At 47.7% G+C, this 16,797-nt stretch overlaps 1 protein-coding gene across 1 annotated transcript in view; it reads left to right on the forward strand.

Moving 5' to 3' along the window:
* The window catches only part of NWD1 (NACHT and WD repeat domain containing 1), a 54,123-nt gene that overhangs the window by 6,447 nt on the left and 30,879 nt on the right, over positions 1–16,797 (forward strand). The window contains 5 exon segments of the mRNA XM_033855094.2: positions 496–802; positions 4,218–4,477; positions 4,479–5,496; positions 13,309–13,387; positions 15,035–15,238. Coding sequence (XP_033710985.1) covers positions 496–802; positions 4,218–4,477; positions 4,479–5,496; positions 13,309–13,387; positions 15,035–15,238 — 1,868 coding nt within the window.

Consider the following 16,797-nt stretch of genomic DNA (forward strand, 5'->3'; position numbering starts at 1 on the left):
GCAAAGGTTCACAGAGTCCAAGTTTTAGTTGATTGAAGTCAGGGGGGTCCACGTCATCATTCTACCCTCCACTTGGGTAGGGGTCTTAGTTCCTGCAGAACTCAAAGATATATTATATGTATATCCCTTGACGAGGAGCTGGGACTCTTTTTATCACTGGACTATTGTTTCTTGACTGCTTTTCCATTATTCCTGCATTCCCTCACTTCCCTTAAGATCATTGATTACTGAGATGTGTTCAAGGACAAGCATTGCAGCCAGGCTTAGATCACAAAACGGCTTAGGCCAAAATGGTTTCTCTCACGTCAAGAGAGCCATTGCTGGTACTCTTCCTCTGGGGACCCACTAACCTATCTGCTTACTTTAATATGATTGCCTCCATGGTACAACCACCAGGACCACTTTAAGGGCTCGGCATGCCTCACCCAGGGTCACAGATCTAAGTGCCCAAGCCAAGATCTGAACCTCTACTCCCCACACCCCTGTCTCCTCCAGGCCCTCGTAGGTGACCAGTACGGCCCCCGTCCCATCCCCTCGCTGATCGAGGAAGAGGAGTGGAAAAAGGAAAAATCGAGCTCAGCTCAGCTGAGCGCCAGGCCACGTGACCTGGAGCTGGTGGCACGACGCTTCCGGACAGACAAGAACGCCGTTCCCCCCACCCACCTGCTGCAGACCCTGGGCAGCGGGGAGGCCCGTGGGCCCGAGGAGGCCACCCTGATCTCTGCATTGCGCTCTGGAGCCCAGGAGGCCGGCAGGTTGGGCCTCATCACTCAGGAGAAGTGGCACCGCTACCACCGGTCAGGTGAGGCTGCCGGGACTCCCCTTGCGGGTCCCCAGGAAACATCCACCCGTTTAAAATACACATCACGTTTTGTCCAAATGCCACAGTCTGCATTTCTATAAATGCCAAACCAACCTAGCTCCTGGAGCCCTAGTTCTGAGAAAGATTATTTTTCTGATCCAACAGAGTTAAGTCAAGTCCTGGTTAATTTCAGTCTCTTAGGATTCTTCTCTCCTTCCCTGGCTCCTTTCCTTTTCCCAAGCAGGCTCCTGGCTTTGGGGCACGTGTACTACGATGACCCCATACCTGTTTGCCTGGGACTGAGCCACTCCCACGATGCTGGACTTTTAGGGCCAAACCCAGGACAGTTCCAGGAAAACTGGAAGAGTGGGTCACCCTGTGTTAGTCGAGAGCCGTCCCCTGCTGAGGAGTCATCCTTCATCAATGTACCTGCCTCTGAGGTGAAAACTGAGGCAGAGGAAGAAGGAGTCTCTTTTGCCCAAGTGGGAGAATAGGGATTCCCCCCTGTGACTGTCTGAGTCCACCACCCAGCTCCCAGCTGGTCCCTTACCTCTCATCCCTGGCCTTGTCCTCTGCCCTCTCCATCCTCCACACTGGCTACCAGAAAGGTTTTTCTAAAAATGCATTGTGATCGAGCCATCGCCCCACTGCAGGCTGTCAGCAAGAGATCGGTTCTTATTATTATTTATGAGTTAGTAATGTCAGCTTATGGATTATTAGTATGTCAATTTACATCACCCAAACTATTAAATATATGAATTTATATCACCCACACTATTAAGTGTATGAATTTATATTACCCACACTATTAAATATATGAATTTCTATTATCTATATTATCAAATATATGAATTTATATTATCAAAAATATTAAATATATGAATTTATATTACCCACATTATAAAATATATGAATTCATTTTATCAACATATTAAATATATTGATTTAGTTAAAGATATTGAATGTAGTGATATTTATTAATAGTATTTTAATTTTATTAAAATATATGATTATTATCTATTATATATATACATTCTAGTAAAGACATACCAATTTTTAAAATTTTTATTTCAGGATAATTTTAGATGAACCAAAAAGTTACAACATTATAAAGCTACAAAGATAGTGTAGAGTTCCCGAAGGTTCTTCACCCAGCTTCCCGCAATGCTAACATCTTACGTGACTGAGGTACATTTACCAGAACTCAGAAATGAACATCGGTATTTAGTATTGGTGCATGACTGGTAACTAGACTCCTGACTTTATTTGGGTTTCCTCAGTTCTCCCATCAATGTCTTTCTGTCCCAGGATCCCACATTGTATTTAGTCCTTTGTCTCCTTAGGCTACTCCGATCTGTAACAGTTTTTCATGACCTTGTTTTTCATGACCTTGACTGATTTTGAGGAGTACTGGCCAGGTCTTTTGTAGAATGTCCCTCAATCTGGGCTTGGCTGGTATTTTCTCATGATTAAATTGGGATTATAGGTTTTGGGGAGGAAGACTGCAGAGGTAAAGTTCCCTCCCCATCCCACCGTATCAGGGGTACCTGAGGCCTACTTGACATCACAGGTGATCCTAACCTTGACCCTTTGGTTAAGGTTAGTAATGACATACCAATTTTTTCTTTTTTGTCCCCACTGTGCGACATGCGGAACTTCCCCGACCAGGGATCGAACCCACGCCCCCTGCGTTGGAAGCACAGAGTCTTAACCACTGTACCACCTGGGAAGTCCTGACATATCAATTTTGAATACACTTTTATATGGATAATAATGTTAAGGCTACTGTTTCTTGTGCACTTACCATGTTGCTATTGCTTGCTCTGTGACACAAAGCCAAGTGAGCTAATTGCTCTCATAGAGATGTCTGACATCGGGACTGTAATCAGCGTCTGGGGTCAAGTATGGGATGGGCCGGGATTTACATCTCAGCCCTGCCCCTTTCCAGCCCTATTGACTTTGGGCAGCTTGGACTCTCCTTTTCGTCATCTGTAAAATGGAACTAGTCAGAGGTAGTACCTAATGGAGTCATTATAGGGATCTAAAGGGTCTTGTCCCGGCCGTGATCTCATCCAACAATGAGCTCTCTAAGCAATCATGTCAAACCTCGCCCATTAAGAAGTCCCACTTGAAAGAACAAATAGAAACTCCTTGACGTCAGCAGAAAGCACAAACAGTTGTGGAGTTCAGGGGCACGTCATGGACGGCACCTTCAGAGCATATTATTTTCCAGGCACCTCGCTCAATTTTTTTTTTTTTAATTTTTATCTTGAAATAGAGATTCATAGGAAATTGCCAAAAGAAAAAAAAAAAAAAAAGGAAGAAGAGGTATCCTTTACCCATTTTTCCCCCAAAGGTAACATCTTGCAAAACTAGAGTGCAATATTATTACACAACCAGGAAGTGGATATTGTCACAATCCAGAGAGAGCACACTTGTACAAACACCATTTGTGTGTGTGAGTGTGTGTGTGTGTGTGTGTATGTTTGTCTCGCCCATTTCCTTCTCTGCAATTTTCTCACCGCTTCCCACAAACCCCAGCACTGGTAACCACTAACCCATCTCCATCTCATTTATTTTGTTATTTCAACCATATCATAGAAGATAAGATCACAGACTGTAAACTTTTGAGTTTAGTTTTGTTCCTTCAGGATAAGGTGCTCAGCTTTTCACAAGCATTATTTCATAGAAAATCCTCACAACAGTCCCTTCAAGGTTGGACTAGTACACCCATGTTACAAGGGAGGAAACAGAGACTCAGAGAGGTGCAGTGATTTGCCTAGGGTCACACAGCCTGCTGGTGGCAGAACAGATGGTATTGGATTAGTTCATGCCAAAATGTGTCCAAGAAGGAACCTGTTTGGGGACTGTTAGCTGCCTTCGTCTCTGACCTTCACTCATGGGGCTGAGGGGCACGTGAGGTCAGTCCAAGGAGGACTTTTGAGTGGTTCTTGTCTTTGGCTCTGAGACTGAGTCCTGTCTCCAAGGGCCTGACTCGCTCAGCTAGAGAGCTGGGATCCTCTGCTGAGCCCAGGGAGGCTTCAAAAATAACTCCTCAAGTCTGACTGCTATTTCAAAACAATGGCCTCCAGGGAGAAGTCAGTGTGAGCTCTTGGCTCTGGAAAATACAGGTCCTCAGGGCAGCTGCTGCATGCTCTGGGACGGGGGTCAGCAAACCATGGCCCAAGGACAAAACCTGGCCCACTGCTTGTTCTTGTAAATAAAGTTTTATTGGAAAACACTGGAGTGCATTCGTTTGCATGTTGTCTGTGGTTATGCCAGGTGACTCTGAAACACACTAAGCTTGAGAACCAATGTTTCCATCCCTGGAATGTGTCTACCAAGTGCTCCCATTCGAGCCAACTGATGACATAATGCTGACCACACTCACTTCCCATCTCCTCCACTTTTGCAGCCATCGAGGGGGAAATAGAACGGGACCTGCTGAACGCAATAGACTGGGACCAGGGGGCAATCGTCTTCCTGAGAGATATCCAAGACCTCAACAAACACATCCTGGAGGTCTGCGCCCTCAAGATAGTGGACCAGCTTGCAGCCGGCTGCCTGGACACAGACGCCCAGAACCTTCTCAGCAGCCTCAAGGAGCGCATCGCTGACATGCAGCCCAGAGTTCTCAAGGCCCACCACCTGGCATGGAGACAAGACCTGGTGGACCCCCCCCCCAAACAAGGCTCATGGACGGTACCCAAAGGAGCTGGGGGAGCAGTTTGTGGCCAGGGCTAACCATCAGGTCCTCGAGTGCCTCCAGAAACTGGAGGCAGGCAGGCAGGAGTTGGCTTGGCTCTGTCAGGAGGTCCGCCACCACCTGGGGCTCAGTGCCGAGGCCCCCCAGACCTTCTGTGGGCACCAGGAGCTCCTAACCCAGCTGGGGTAGCGGCTCCAGCAGAGCGACGGCCACCCCCACCCACCCCTGGTGCTTTTTGGACCCCCGGGCATCGGAAAGACTGCTCTGATGTGCAAGCTGGCTGAGCAAATGCCAGGGCTGCTTGGCCACAAGACAGTGACCGTTCTGTGGTTTCTGGGGACGTCACAGATGAGCTCCGACGCCCGAGGCCTGCTCCAGAGCATCTGCTTCCAGGTGTGCCTGGCCTATGGGCTACCCCTGCCCCCTGCCCAGGTCTTGGAGGCCCATACCAGGGTGGTACAGTTTTTCCACACCCTCCTCCACACCATCTCCTGCTGAAACTTTGAGTCCCTTGTGATCCTGCTGGATTCGGTGGATGAGGTAGCCTCTGTCCACCGTGCTCGGAGGGTCCCCTGGCTGCCTCCCAAGTGCCCCCCAAGAGGCCACCTCATCCTCTCAGTCTGCTCAGGACAGCGGGGCGTTTTAGACACTATGCGGCAGGTGCTCACGGACCCAGGTGCTTACTGGGAGGTGAAACCCCTCTCTGGAAACAAAGGACAAGAGGTGGTTCAGCTCCTGCTGGCCGCCTCGAGGAGGACGCTGAGCCTGATGCAGAGGGACCTGCTCTGGACCAGCCTCCCAGAGTGTGGGCACCCAGGGCGGCTGAGGCTGGCCTTCGAGGAGGCCCGGAAATGGGCCTCCTTCACCATGCCGGCCCCTCTGGCCTCCACTGCTAAGGAGGCGATGCACCAGCTGTGTGCCCACCTGGAGCAGACACGTGGGCAGCTCCTGGTGGCCTGAGTGCTGGGCTATACATTGTGTCTTCCCGGTGAGTCTCTGTTGTTTTCACTCTTTTCTGAATTGAGATAGAACACATGCATTCTTCTCCAAGGGCAGCCATAACAAAATCACAAACTGGGTGGCTTAGAACAATGGAAGTCTATTCTCTCGTGGTTCTGGAGGCCAGAGTCTGAAATCAAGGTGTCAGCTGAACAACACTTCCTCCGGAGCCCCTAAAGGAGAATACGTTCTAGGCCTTTTTCTTAGTTTCTGGTGTTGCTGGCAACCCTCATCATTCCTTGGCTTGTAGACGCATCACTCCAATCTCCACCTCTGACCACATTCTGGTTTTCTCCCTGTGTGTCTCTCTGTCTGAATTTCCCTCTTCTTGGAAAGACAGCACTCATTGGATTAGGGCCCACTTGCATCCAGTATTGTTACCAACTAAGGTTCTTGGCCTTCTTTTTTTTTTTTTTTTTTGCGGTACGCGGGCCTCTCACTGTTGTGGCCTCTCCCGTTGTGGAGCACAGGCTCCGGACATGCAGGCTCAGCGGCCATGGCTCACGGGCCCAGCCACTCCGTGGCATGTGGGATCTTCCCGGACCGGGGCACGAACCCATGTCCCCCGCATCGGCAGGCGGACTCTCAACCACCGCGCCACCAAGGAAGCCCTCTTGGCCTTCTTAATCAACAGAAATTGATAAGAGGCCAGAAAAGAAATTCAGGCAAGGCAGAGGGGAAGGAGAACAGGTAACAGGTTCCCCTGCTTGCTCACTCCCTGAGGGGGGAGTGAGTTTGTTCCGTATATGGGGTGAGGGTAGGGGCAGGTCCAGGGGTCGAGCCAGAGGGGCGGCTTAGGTTGTTTGCCCACCCCTCTGGTGGGGTTGTGGGCAGGGGGCATGCTCAGTACCCTGCTTTCGCTCCCGGCTCTTCAGAAGTGGCAACTGGGTTTTTGGTCTTTTTGTATCTTGTTGTCCATAATTTTCCCAACTGTGCGTGCGCGCAGTTCTTTTTAGTCCCTTATGGTTTCTTTGTATTTTGTTGCTGGAAGAGACATTTGGCCAGGTGCAAGCACTGCAGCAAAGGGTCCCAGGTCGCAGGTCCCAGCCTGTCTCTGTATGACCTCATCTTAACTTGACTACTTCCCCAAAGACTGGTTTCAAACAAGGTCACATTCACAGTTTCCCCGTGGGTACACATTTTGGGGAACACTATTCAACCCAGTCCAATTCGTATCATAATTTTCACTCATTTAAAGCGTATAGTTCAGCAGCATTTAGTACATTCACAGTATTAGGCAACCGCTATCCATCTCCAGAACAATTCCTCACCCCACAAGGAGACCCCGTCCCCGTCAGCAGTAACTCCCCTTCCCCGACCCCCAGCCGCTGGCAACCACTAATCTGTCTCTATGCATTTGTCTAGAGTATTTCTTCAGAAAACGTTTTACTTAGAAATACTTTCAAATTATAGACTAGAGGAAGAACTCCCATAGTGCAAAAATAGTGCCGAGAACTCTCATAGAGCAGAATTTTTCAGCCTTGGTGTTATTGACATTTGGGGCTAGATCATCCTTTGCAGTGTGTAGGGCCATCCTGTGCACTGTAGGATGTTGAACAGTATCCCTGGCCTCTACCCACTAGATGCTGGTAGTATCCCCCCAGCTGGGACAACCAAAAATGTCTCAGGACATTGCCAAGTGTCCCTTGAAGGCAGGATAGGTCCTCGTTGAGAAATACTGCCATACTTCTTCCCCCCACAATCACCAATTTGCCATATTAGCTTTCTCTCTCTCCCTTTTCCTTTTTCCCTCTCTCCCTTTCCTATCTCTCCTTTCCTTCCTTCCTACATCCCTCCCTCCATCTCTCTCTCCTCTCCCTCTCTCTCTTTATTTCTTTCCATTTTTCTATCTATCTTCTATCTATCCATTCATCTATCTGTCTCTGTCTATCCACACACCCCCCCACAAACAAAATTTTTCCCTGAACCATTTGAGAATTCATTACAGGCGTCATTCCCCTTCACCCTTAAATACATCACATATATCCTAAGAACAAGGGCAATCAGAACCCCACATCACCACAAGACAATTTTAAAACTCAGAAAACGTATCATAAATGCAGTAATATTATTTAATACACAGTTTATAGTCAAAATTTACCAATTGTCTCAAAAATGTCCTTTATAGCTGTCCCCTCCCCTTGCCCCCATCCCAGGATCCAATCCAGGATAACATGTTGCATTTAGCTGTCAAGTTTCTTTGGCCTCCTTTAATCTGGAATGTTCCACTCTCTGTCCTCTTGAAGAGTACAGACTAGCTCTTCTGTAGCTCAGCACTCCTTAAGCCTCAATGGGTATATGTATCTCAGGTCTTGTTTTTGAATAAAGACTCTGATTCAGCAGGTCTGGGGGTGAAGCCTGGGATCTTTTATTTCTCCCAGGCTCCCTGGCGATGTTGATGCTACCAGGAACGCACCTGGGGGTGGAGGGGAGTCGGTACACTGTATCTGGGTTGATCTGATGTCTCCTCATGATGACATTCAGGTTAAACTTGGATGGTGTTTGATCCTTCTTGTGCATTTTTTTCCTACCACAAATTTGCAACATACCCCTTTGTAATTAATAAGCAATGTGTGCAGATATCTCAGAAAAAATCTTTTTAAAGCAAACTTCTCTGAAGAATTGACCACAAGCCTGGGTCTACAGTTAATTCCAGGCTTTGTAGCATGGGAATCAGCAAAAAGCAATAGGAAAACCCAATTCCAATGTGTTTATAGAGTTTAAGGAATGAAGGTTTAAATGCAGTTGCTGAACAAACTCCGATAAACCAGGGTCATGATGGTCAGAGATGCCAGGTGTGGATTGTGAGTCAGAAATAATGAGCAGGAGAGAGGAGTGTGTGCATCACAGGCACCCAGCATCCCATGTGAGGGTGGGACGGAGGGTGGGACGGAGGCCGATTCGCAGGCACACCGAGCAGCAGAGCTTTACCTTAATGCAAACAGCCATCGGGAGACGCTCATGCCCATCATTAGAAATGCAGTTGCATTAGAAATGCAGTTGACCTCTTCTCAGCTTGGGGGACCTTTGTCTTTTGCCACAAATCAAGGTGGCAGCGACCAGCCCAGTAAGTGGGCTTTTTATTTGTCTGTTTGTCTTTTTATTTGTCTGTTTATTTGCCAGGAACAGAAATCCACTCACACTATCACATTAGAAATAAGGGCTTTATGCCATGGCCATGGGAGAAACTCAGTGGATGCAGGGCTACCCCATAGCCAACTCCAGGGAGGGGTAGCCCAGATTTCATGTTGTACCCCAGATTTTGTGATTGATGCCCACAGCATGGACTCTACAAGAGCACAGAGACAGACCAGGGAATGTTCCAGAATAAAAGCGTGGGCCATCAAGCCAACCTGATGAAGTGTACACGGAAGGTGGGGTTGTCATGGGAATCAGAAAGCCACAGAATCAGGGAAGTTGCTCATCCCCTCTCCCTCTGGGTCCTCTCTGCACATTGGCTTCTGCTCTAGACTCTTCCTTTCTCCTCTGTAAGTGTAGCTTGCCTGCCACAGCTGCTGTTGGCATCATGGGCTTCCATTTTGGAGAACTGGCACCATCATACTGGCTCTTTCTTGAGTCCTGGTTGGAAAATCTGGGGAGATAGACATCCATTGGCATTCCTGGCCCCATGTCTGGTCCAGTTAGTAAAGCTGGGGGCCTCCTGGGGTGGAGGACCACCCTCCTTTACTGCCTGGTAGGGGAGGTGGTCTATGGAGGGTGACTCTAGGGGAGGCGATTTTTGGTATGTCCTGTTGCATGAAAATATGTTATGTTTACACACAGAGTTGACCGAGAGTGATGAGAGCCTGGCTCTCAGAATCTGAGTACTTCTGGGCCAGTGGTTCTTACCTAGGGAGATTCTGTGCCCCCCACCCCCGGTGGACACTTAACAGTGGAGACATTTTCATTGTCACGACTGGGGGATGGGGTGCTACTGGGATCTAGTGGATGGAAACCTGGGATGCTTCTCAAAACCCTATAGTTCACAGGACCCTCCCCCAACCAGAGGATCATGGTGCTCCAGTTGTCAGTAGTGCTGGGGGTGCGAAACCCTGGCTTAGCATGAAAGATACTGTCTGGCTATCTCTCTATCCAGCTACCATAATACCTATCTATCCATCCATTCATCTATTTATCTACTTCATCTATCTATAATCTATCATATCTATCTATCTATAATCTATCATATTCGTCTATCCATCCATACATGCATCTATGGACACCTATCTATAAGCTATCATCTATCTATCTGTCTATCTCTCATCTATCTATCTATCTATCTATCATGCTGGTGACACCTAGTGGGTGGAGGCCAGGGATGCTGCTAAACATCTTACAAAGTACAGGACAATCTCCACAACAAAGAATGATCCAACCCTTAGTGTCAACAGTGAGAGGCTGAGAAATGCTGTGTTAGGCATGCATTGTGGCCTTTCCGAGCCCCCTCTGTAGGGGGGTAGCTGGGAGAGTGTCTGTTCTGTGTGGCTTCTGGAAGGAATAACAAGATCATACTTGCAAAGGGACATCACTGGCCAAGATCCCTCAGCCAGGATCAAACACAGGGCTGTGTGACCTCACACACAGAGTTTGGTCTGCAGTGCAGGCAAGGCAGGTCCCATGAAGGGGGCAGATGAGGTCTTGTGTCCACATTGTCAAAGGAATGTCTTTGGGGATGGAGGAGGGCTCTTAACCTAGTGGTTCAGCTGTCCGTGGGCACATTCCCCAGTCTTTCCAGCACTGTCCAATAGAATATTGGTGATGAGGGCAATGCTCTGTATCTCATTGTCCAATGTGGTAACTACAAGCTGCAGTGGCAGTTGACCACTTGAAAGGCAGCTTATGCAATCCAGAAACTGGATTTTAAATTCTATTAATTTTTAACTTTAAACGCCCATGTGTGGCTGGTGACTACTACATTGGACATCATTGCTCTAGACTTGATGAGACACAAAATCTTTAAGAGCAGGGATGGAATTGAATTCCTCTTCCCCTGGCCATTCAGGGACATGAATACACAAACCTCAGTTTCCCCATCTGACAAATGGAGGAAGGCTTTCTGCTCTGCCTCCCTCCAGCTGAGTTTGGAGACTCAGCTGCAAACTTGGATGAGGAGGTGCAAAGAGGTACAGGTCCTAATATTGAGCTAAGCAGGTTTAGGGAGGACAAGAAAATGGCACTGGCCCAGGATTGTTCACAGATCTTCACCTGCTCTTACGTCCCTTTGGAGTCTCCTTCCCCCTATTGTAGACTCCTGCTATTGAAGCCTAGACAGATGAGGTTGAGGCATGCCCCCAGGCAGGGGGTTGTCAGTGTTGAGCACAGATGATATGACATATGATCCCACTTATGTGAAATGTCCAGTATTGTCAGATCCACAAAAAGTAGATTAGTGGTTGCCAGGGGCTAAGAGGGGGCAGGTGTCACAAACATGGTGGTACCTCATGACTGTGTCTAGCAAAGTCTCTTGCCCCCAAACCTGCTCCAACAGAGGATTCCCCATTCCTTTTTTTTTTAATTTTTAAATTTTAATTGATTATTTATTTATCTTTTTGGCTGCACTGGGTATTCGTTGCTGCATGCGGGCTTTTCTCTTGTTGCGGCGAGAAAGGGCTACTCTTCGTTGCAGTGCGCGGGCTTCTCACTGTGGTGGCTTCTCTTCTTGTGCAGCATGGGCTCTGGGTGCATGGGCTTCAGTAGTTGTGGCTCATGGGCTCAGTAGTTGTGGCTCGTGGGCTCTAGGGTGCGGGCTCAGTAGTTGTGGCACACAGGCTTAGTTGCTCCGTGGCATGTGGGATCTTCTAGGACCAGGAATTGAACCTGTGTCCCCTGCATTGGCAGGCGGATTCTTAACCACTGCGCCACCAGGGAAGTCCCCCCATTCTTACTAGTGGGGTCACCTTCTGCATAACCGGGAGTCATGCCTGTTTCCTCTCCTTCCACATCCTTTTTCCCTCCATAATCAGAAAGTCCTCTTGGCTCTGCCTCTAACACATCCTAAACCAACCATTTTTTTTCCCATTCCTACTGTCCCTATCTTGTCCTAGGTCATCCCCGTCTCCACCTGAACAAGTGCCCCAGGCCCTCACTTGTCTCTATGTCACTGTGTTTATCCTCCAACAAGCCCCTTCCCCAGAGAGGCAAGAATGAGACTTTTTTTTTTTAATAAACTGCTATTTGGAAATAATTTTACATTTACAGAGGAGATAAAAAGGTTGAACAGAGTTCCCATAGATCCTGCCCCTTATTTCCCCTCATGTTAACATCCAACATAACCACAGCATTGCTGTCACAGCCAGGACATTAGCACTGATACGTGACCGCGATCTCAACTCCAGACTTGATTTAGATTTCACCAATTTTTCCACCAGTATCATTTTTTCTGGTCCTGGAGCCAATTCAGTATTCCTCATTGCATTTAGCAGAGTGAGATTATTTAATTGAGGTAAAATTCACATACTGTAAAGTTAAAATTTTAACGTGTTACAATTCAGTGACATTAGTACATTCGCAGTGTGGTGCAACCGTCACCTCTATCTAGTTCCAGAACGTTTCCATCATTACTGAAAGGAGACCCTGTCCCTGTTAGCTGTCATTCCCCATCCCTCCTCCCTCAGCCCTTGGCAACCACGAATGGATCTGCCTTTATGGATCCTGATCTGGATATTTCATATAAATGAGATCATACAATATGTGGTCTTTTGTGACTAGTTTCTTCCACTCAGAATGTCTTCAAGGTTTATTTGTATTGTAGTGTGTATCAGCACTTTGCTCCTTTTTATGGTCAAATAATATTCCATTGTATGGATACACCCCTGTCTTAGTCCATGTGGGCTGCTATAACAAAAATACGATAAGACTGGGTGGCTTTCTAAACAATCTATTTCTCACAGTTTTGGAGGCTGGGAAGTCTAAGATTAAGGCACCAGCAGATTTGGTGTCTGGTGAGAGCCTGCTTCCTGGTTCACAGACCGTCATTTTTCACTGAAACTTCATATGACAGAATGGACAAGGGGTCCATTGGACAAGTTCTCTGGGGTCTCTTTTATAAGGGCACTAATCTCATTCGTGGGGGCTCCACCCTCATGACCTAATCACCTCCCAAGGACCCCACCTCCTAATACCATCACCTTGGGGATTAAGACTTCAATATATGAATTTGGGGGAGACACACATATTCAGTCCATAGCAACCACATTTTTCTATCTTTTCATCTGTTGATGGACATTTGGATTATTTCCACCTTTTGACAATTGTAACTACTGCTGCTGTGAACATTCTTGTACAAGTTTTGGTAGGAACATCTGTCTGAAATGAGATTTTAAAATCATGAATGAGACTGAATTTCTTCTGTCCTGATTAAACCCTTCCAGTGACTTCCCAATGCTTTTAGAAAAGTATCCAAACTCCTTACCAAGGCCTGTTGGATCTGGCTGCCTCCCATCCCTGGCCCCAGATTTTCCCACACTGGCTCCTTCCCTCCTGCACAATCCCAGCTCTTGTGACACCTTCTCAGAGGGACCCACCTGCTCCAAGAAGCATCTCTCCCCTACCACTCACCTTGTCACTCTCCTTCATGTGATTTGGCTTATCTTCTTCCTAGCAATTGGTGTTACCCAAACTCTTTGTGTGTGTGTTTTTTTTTTTCTGTTATTTTCTATGTGGCTGTCTGCACTAGAAGATAAGCTTCATGGGCGTCTAGCTCTCTGTCCTCCAGAGGACAGCACAGAGATGACACTCCATGAATAGTGGTTAAGCAAACATGCCAGTACTTTACTGATGTCAGTGGCCTTCCAGGTTGCAGCTGTCTGCTTCCCTGAGAATGAATGGACTCGCCTGGCCCCTGCCCAGAGGGCCCTGTACAGTGATGTGATGCCAGAGAAGTATGGGACTGTGCTTCCCTGGGAAATCCATGTCGAAACCCTGCTGGGATGTCCCATTTTTATCTGGTGGATAAGCCATTGTGCCTGAAACCACAAAGAGAAGACCCAAGCCTGGTTTGTATCGAGAGTGTATTGAAGAGTGAGAAAGAAGATTCTATTCTTTTTTTTTCTTTTGGCCGCACCACAAGGCATGGAGGATCTTAGTTCCCTGACCAGGGATCAAACCTGTGCTCCCTGCATTGGAAGCACAGGGTCTTAACCACTGGACCACCAGGGAAGTCCCAGAAGATTCTATTCTGATGGAGGAAATTTTTGAGGAAACACAGGCCCACACCATGGTGCTACCAAGTAAACCCCAGTGGTGTGACTCCCAGGAATTTTGGTTTGGAAAGACCCGTCAAGAGGAGAAAAGCAAGTTAGGGAGAAGGCCTGTCTACCCCAATGGAGAAAGTGTGGAGAACACCACCAGCGACATACCTGTGATTGTCAAAGATGAGACGGTCTCAGTGGAAGAGATCTCAGAGAATACTGATGTTAATCGCCACCTCGTTGGACAGCAGAAAATTCCAGGTGAGCAGGTATTCTATATGTGTAAAGAATGTGGCAAGTGTTTTGATTAAAATGAAGACTTTGATCAATATCAAGGAATTAAAAAAAAACCACAACTCTCGGCCTTAGCGCCATCTTCTGAGAAACCTCTGTGCCATGAGAGCAAAGTGGAAGAAGCAAATGCTCAGGCTGAAGCGCAAAAGAAGAAAGGTGAAGCAGAGGTCCAAGTAAACTTGTACACCCATGGAAGCCACAGGAACAGGAACAAGGGAAGCCAGAGGACAGGGACGCTGGTACAAATTGTTGGACTGCTTGCCTACTGTCTAGAACTTGTCTCAGTGGATCTGGAACATCTATGGCCATTCTGATCACCTCAACCACCTTTGAGAGACCCACCTTGCTTGTATCAAAATGGTCCCTTCCTTTGCCCTGGACCTGTGATATTCTGGACTAGTTCTGTTCTCAGTTGTGGCTGAACGTAACATGTGTACAATAAATCATCTCTTTTGCTGTCTTAGCTATAGAAAACACACACACACACACACACACACACACACACACACACACACAAGGTGTTTGTACTCCCTGTAAGCAGAAGCCAGCCTCCCTCTCTCACCTGCTCTGAAATGAACTCTGATTGTTCTCCAACCCTGAGGAAATTTGTCGGCAAGTCCCATAGTTTTTCCAGGCAAATGCTCACAGGTATTACGAAGTCCATTCCAGTTCAACGCTTATCCTGTTTAAAGCCACTTCCTTTTTAAGGCAAGGACACGTGGGGGTGGTTTCTGCATTATTTTCCTAAGTTACCTCCTCTCTCCCTCCCAGTGCTGTCTGACTCCTCTGAGGTCAGGAAGGGGATGGTTCAGGGTTCTGTAGGTGAGTGAGAAAAGGAAAGATCAGGAAACGTCTTACTTGATGGGTACAGCTGTAACCAGGTGTTGGTACTGGCTGGCCGTGGGCACCGTCCAAATAATGATCCCCATGGTGAACACTTTGGTGATGGGCAGGATGCCATAGAGCTGTCCCTTCCTCGGCTTCTGAGTCCTCCAAGTGCAGAAGACACAGGTGTGTTCCAATGCCTGTCCTTTCTCCCTGCAGGCATGGGCTCTCGGAGGCAGAGATGAAGGATGTCCTGTCCTTGGATGACGAGGTCCTACAGGCTGTGTACCAAGACTGGACCCCGCCCAGCAAAGAGCTGCTGCGTTTCCCACCCCTGCTGTGGGTGAAGCTTCGTCGAGATCTGGGTAACTGCTTGGCCAGGCGGCCCGTGGATGGCTTCATACTCCTGGCCATCGCCCACAGGTAGGTCGAGCGGGTTGGTGACACTGTCTAGGTGGGACCCCGAGAGCGAGGACTCACTGACCAGGCTCCTCCTTGTTCCAGATCCTTCTTCACTCCCCATTCCCAGGAAACCAAGTCCACATAGTGCAGCGTTTACCACCAGCTCTAACACAACGAACTGGTTTTTTACTTTTATCATCATCATCATTATTCTTCTTAATTTTGGCCAAGACTTGCGGCTTGTGGGATCTTAGTTCCCTGACCAGGGATCAAACCGGGCCCTCGGCAGGGACAGCACAGAGTCCTAACCACTGGATTGCCAGGGAATTCCCACAACTAACTTCTTTTTTAAATTGAGAAGAAATTCACATAACATAACATTCATCATTTGAAAGTGAACAATTCAGTGACATTTAGCATAGTCTCATGTGCAACCATCACCTCTATCTACTTCCAGAACATTCCTACCACCCTAAAAGGAAACCCCGTCCCCATGAGCAGTCACTCCCCATCCCCCCTCCCCCAGCCCCTGGCAACCATGAATCTGCTTTCTGTCTCTATGGATTTGCCTGTTCTGGAAATTTCGTATGGATGGAATCACACACATTGTGGTCTTCTGTGTCTGGCTTATCTCACTCAGCATAATATTTTCATGGTTTATCCACGTTATAGCATGTGCCAGTGCTTCATTCTTTTATGGCTGAAAATATTCCCTTGTAGGGATGGACCACATTTTATTTATCCACTCATTCGTTGATGGACACATGGTTGTTTCTACCTTTGCGTGATTGTGACTAGTGCTGCTGTGAACATGCATGTACAATCTTTTGTTTGAAAACCTGTTTTTCCATTCTTTGGGGTATGTAACCAGGAGTGAAATTGCTGGGTCATACAGTAACTTACTTTATGTTTAACTTATTGAGGAATCCAAATGTTCCTTTTTTTATTATTATTGTTTTATTTTTTTGGTGGACATTTGGGTTTCCACCTTTAAAATATATATATATTTATTTATTTTTGGCTGCATTGGGTCTTCTTGCTGTGTGAGGGCTTTCTCTAGTTGTAGCGAGCGGGGGGGGCTACTCTTCATTGCGGTGCGTGGGCTTCTCATTGCCGTGGCTTCTGTTGTTGCGGAGCACAGGCTGTAGGCACATGGGCTTCAGTAGTTGTGGTGCACGGGCTCAGTAGTTGTGGCGCACGGGCTTAGTTGCTCCACGGCATGTGGGATCTTCCTGGACCGGGGCTCGAACCCGTGTCCCCTGCATTGGCAGGCAGATTCTTAACCACCGTGCCACCAGGGAAGTCCCTGTTCCTTTTTAAATTTTATTTTATTTTTTATTATCATTTTTTTTTTTGCGGTACACGGGCCTCTCACTGCTGTGGCCTCTCCTGTTGCAGAGCACACCAGACGCGCAGGCTTAGTGGCCATGGCTCACGGGCCCAGCCGCTCCGCAGCATGTGGGATCCTCCCGGACCGGGGCACGAACCCGTGTCCCCTGCATCGGCAGGCGGACTCTCAACCACTACGCCACCAGGGAAGCCCCCTGTTCCTTTTATAAAACTGAAGTATAGTTAATTTA

Source organism: Tursiops truncatus, chromosome 3 (genome assembly GCF_011762595.2).
Source record: "Tursiops truncatus isolate mTurTru1 chromosome 3, mTurTru1.mat.Y, whole genome shotgun sequence".
Taxonomy (NCBI): Eukaryota; Metazoa; Chordata; class Mammalia; order Artiodactyla; family Delphinidae; genus Tursiops; species Tursiops truncatus.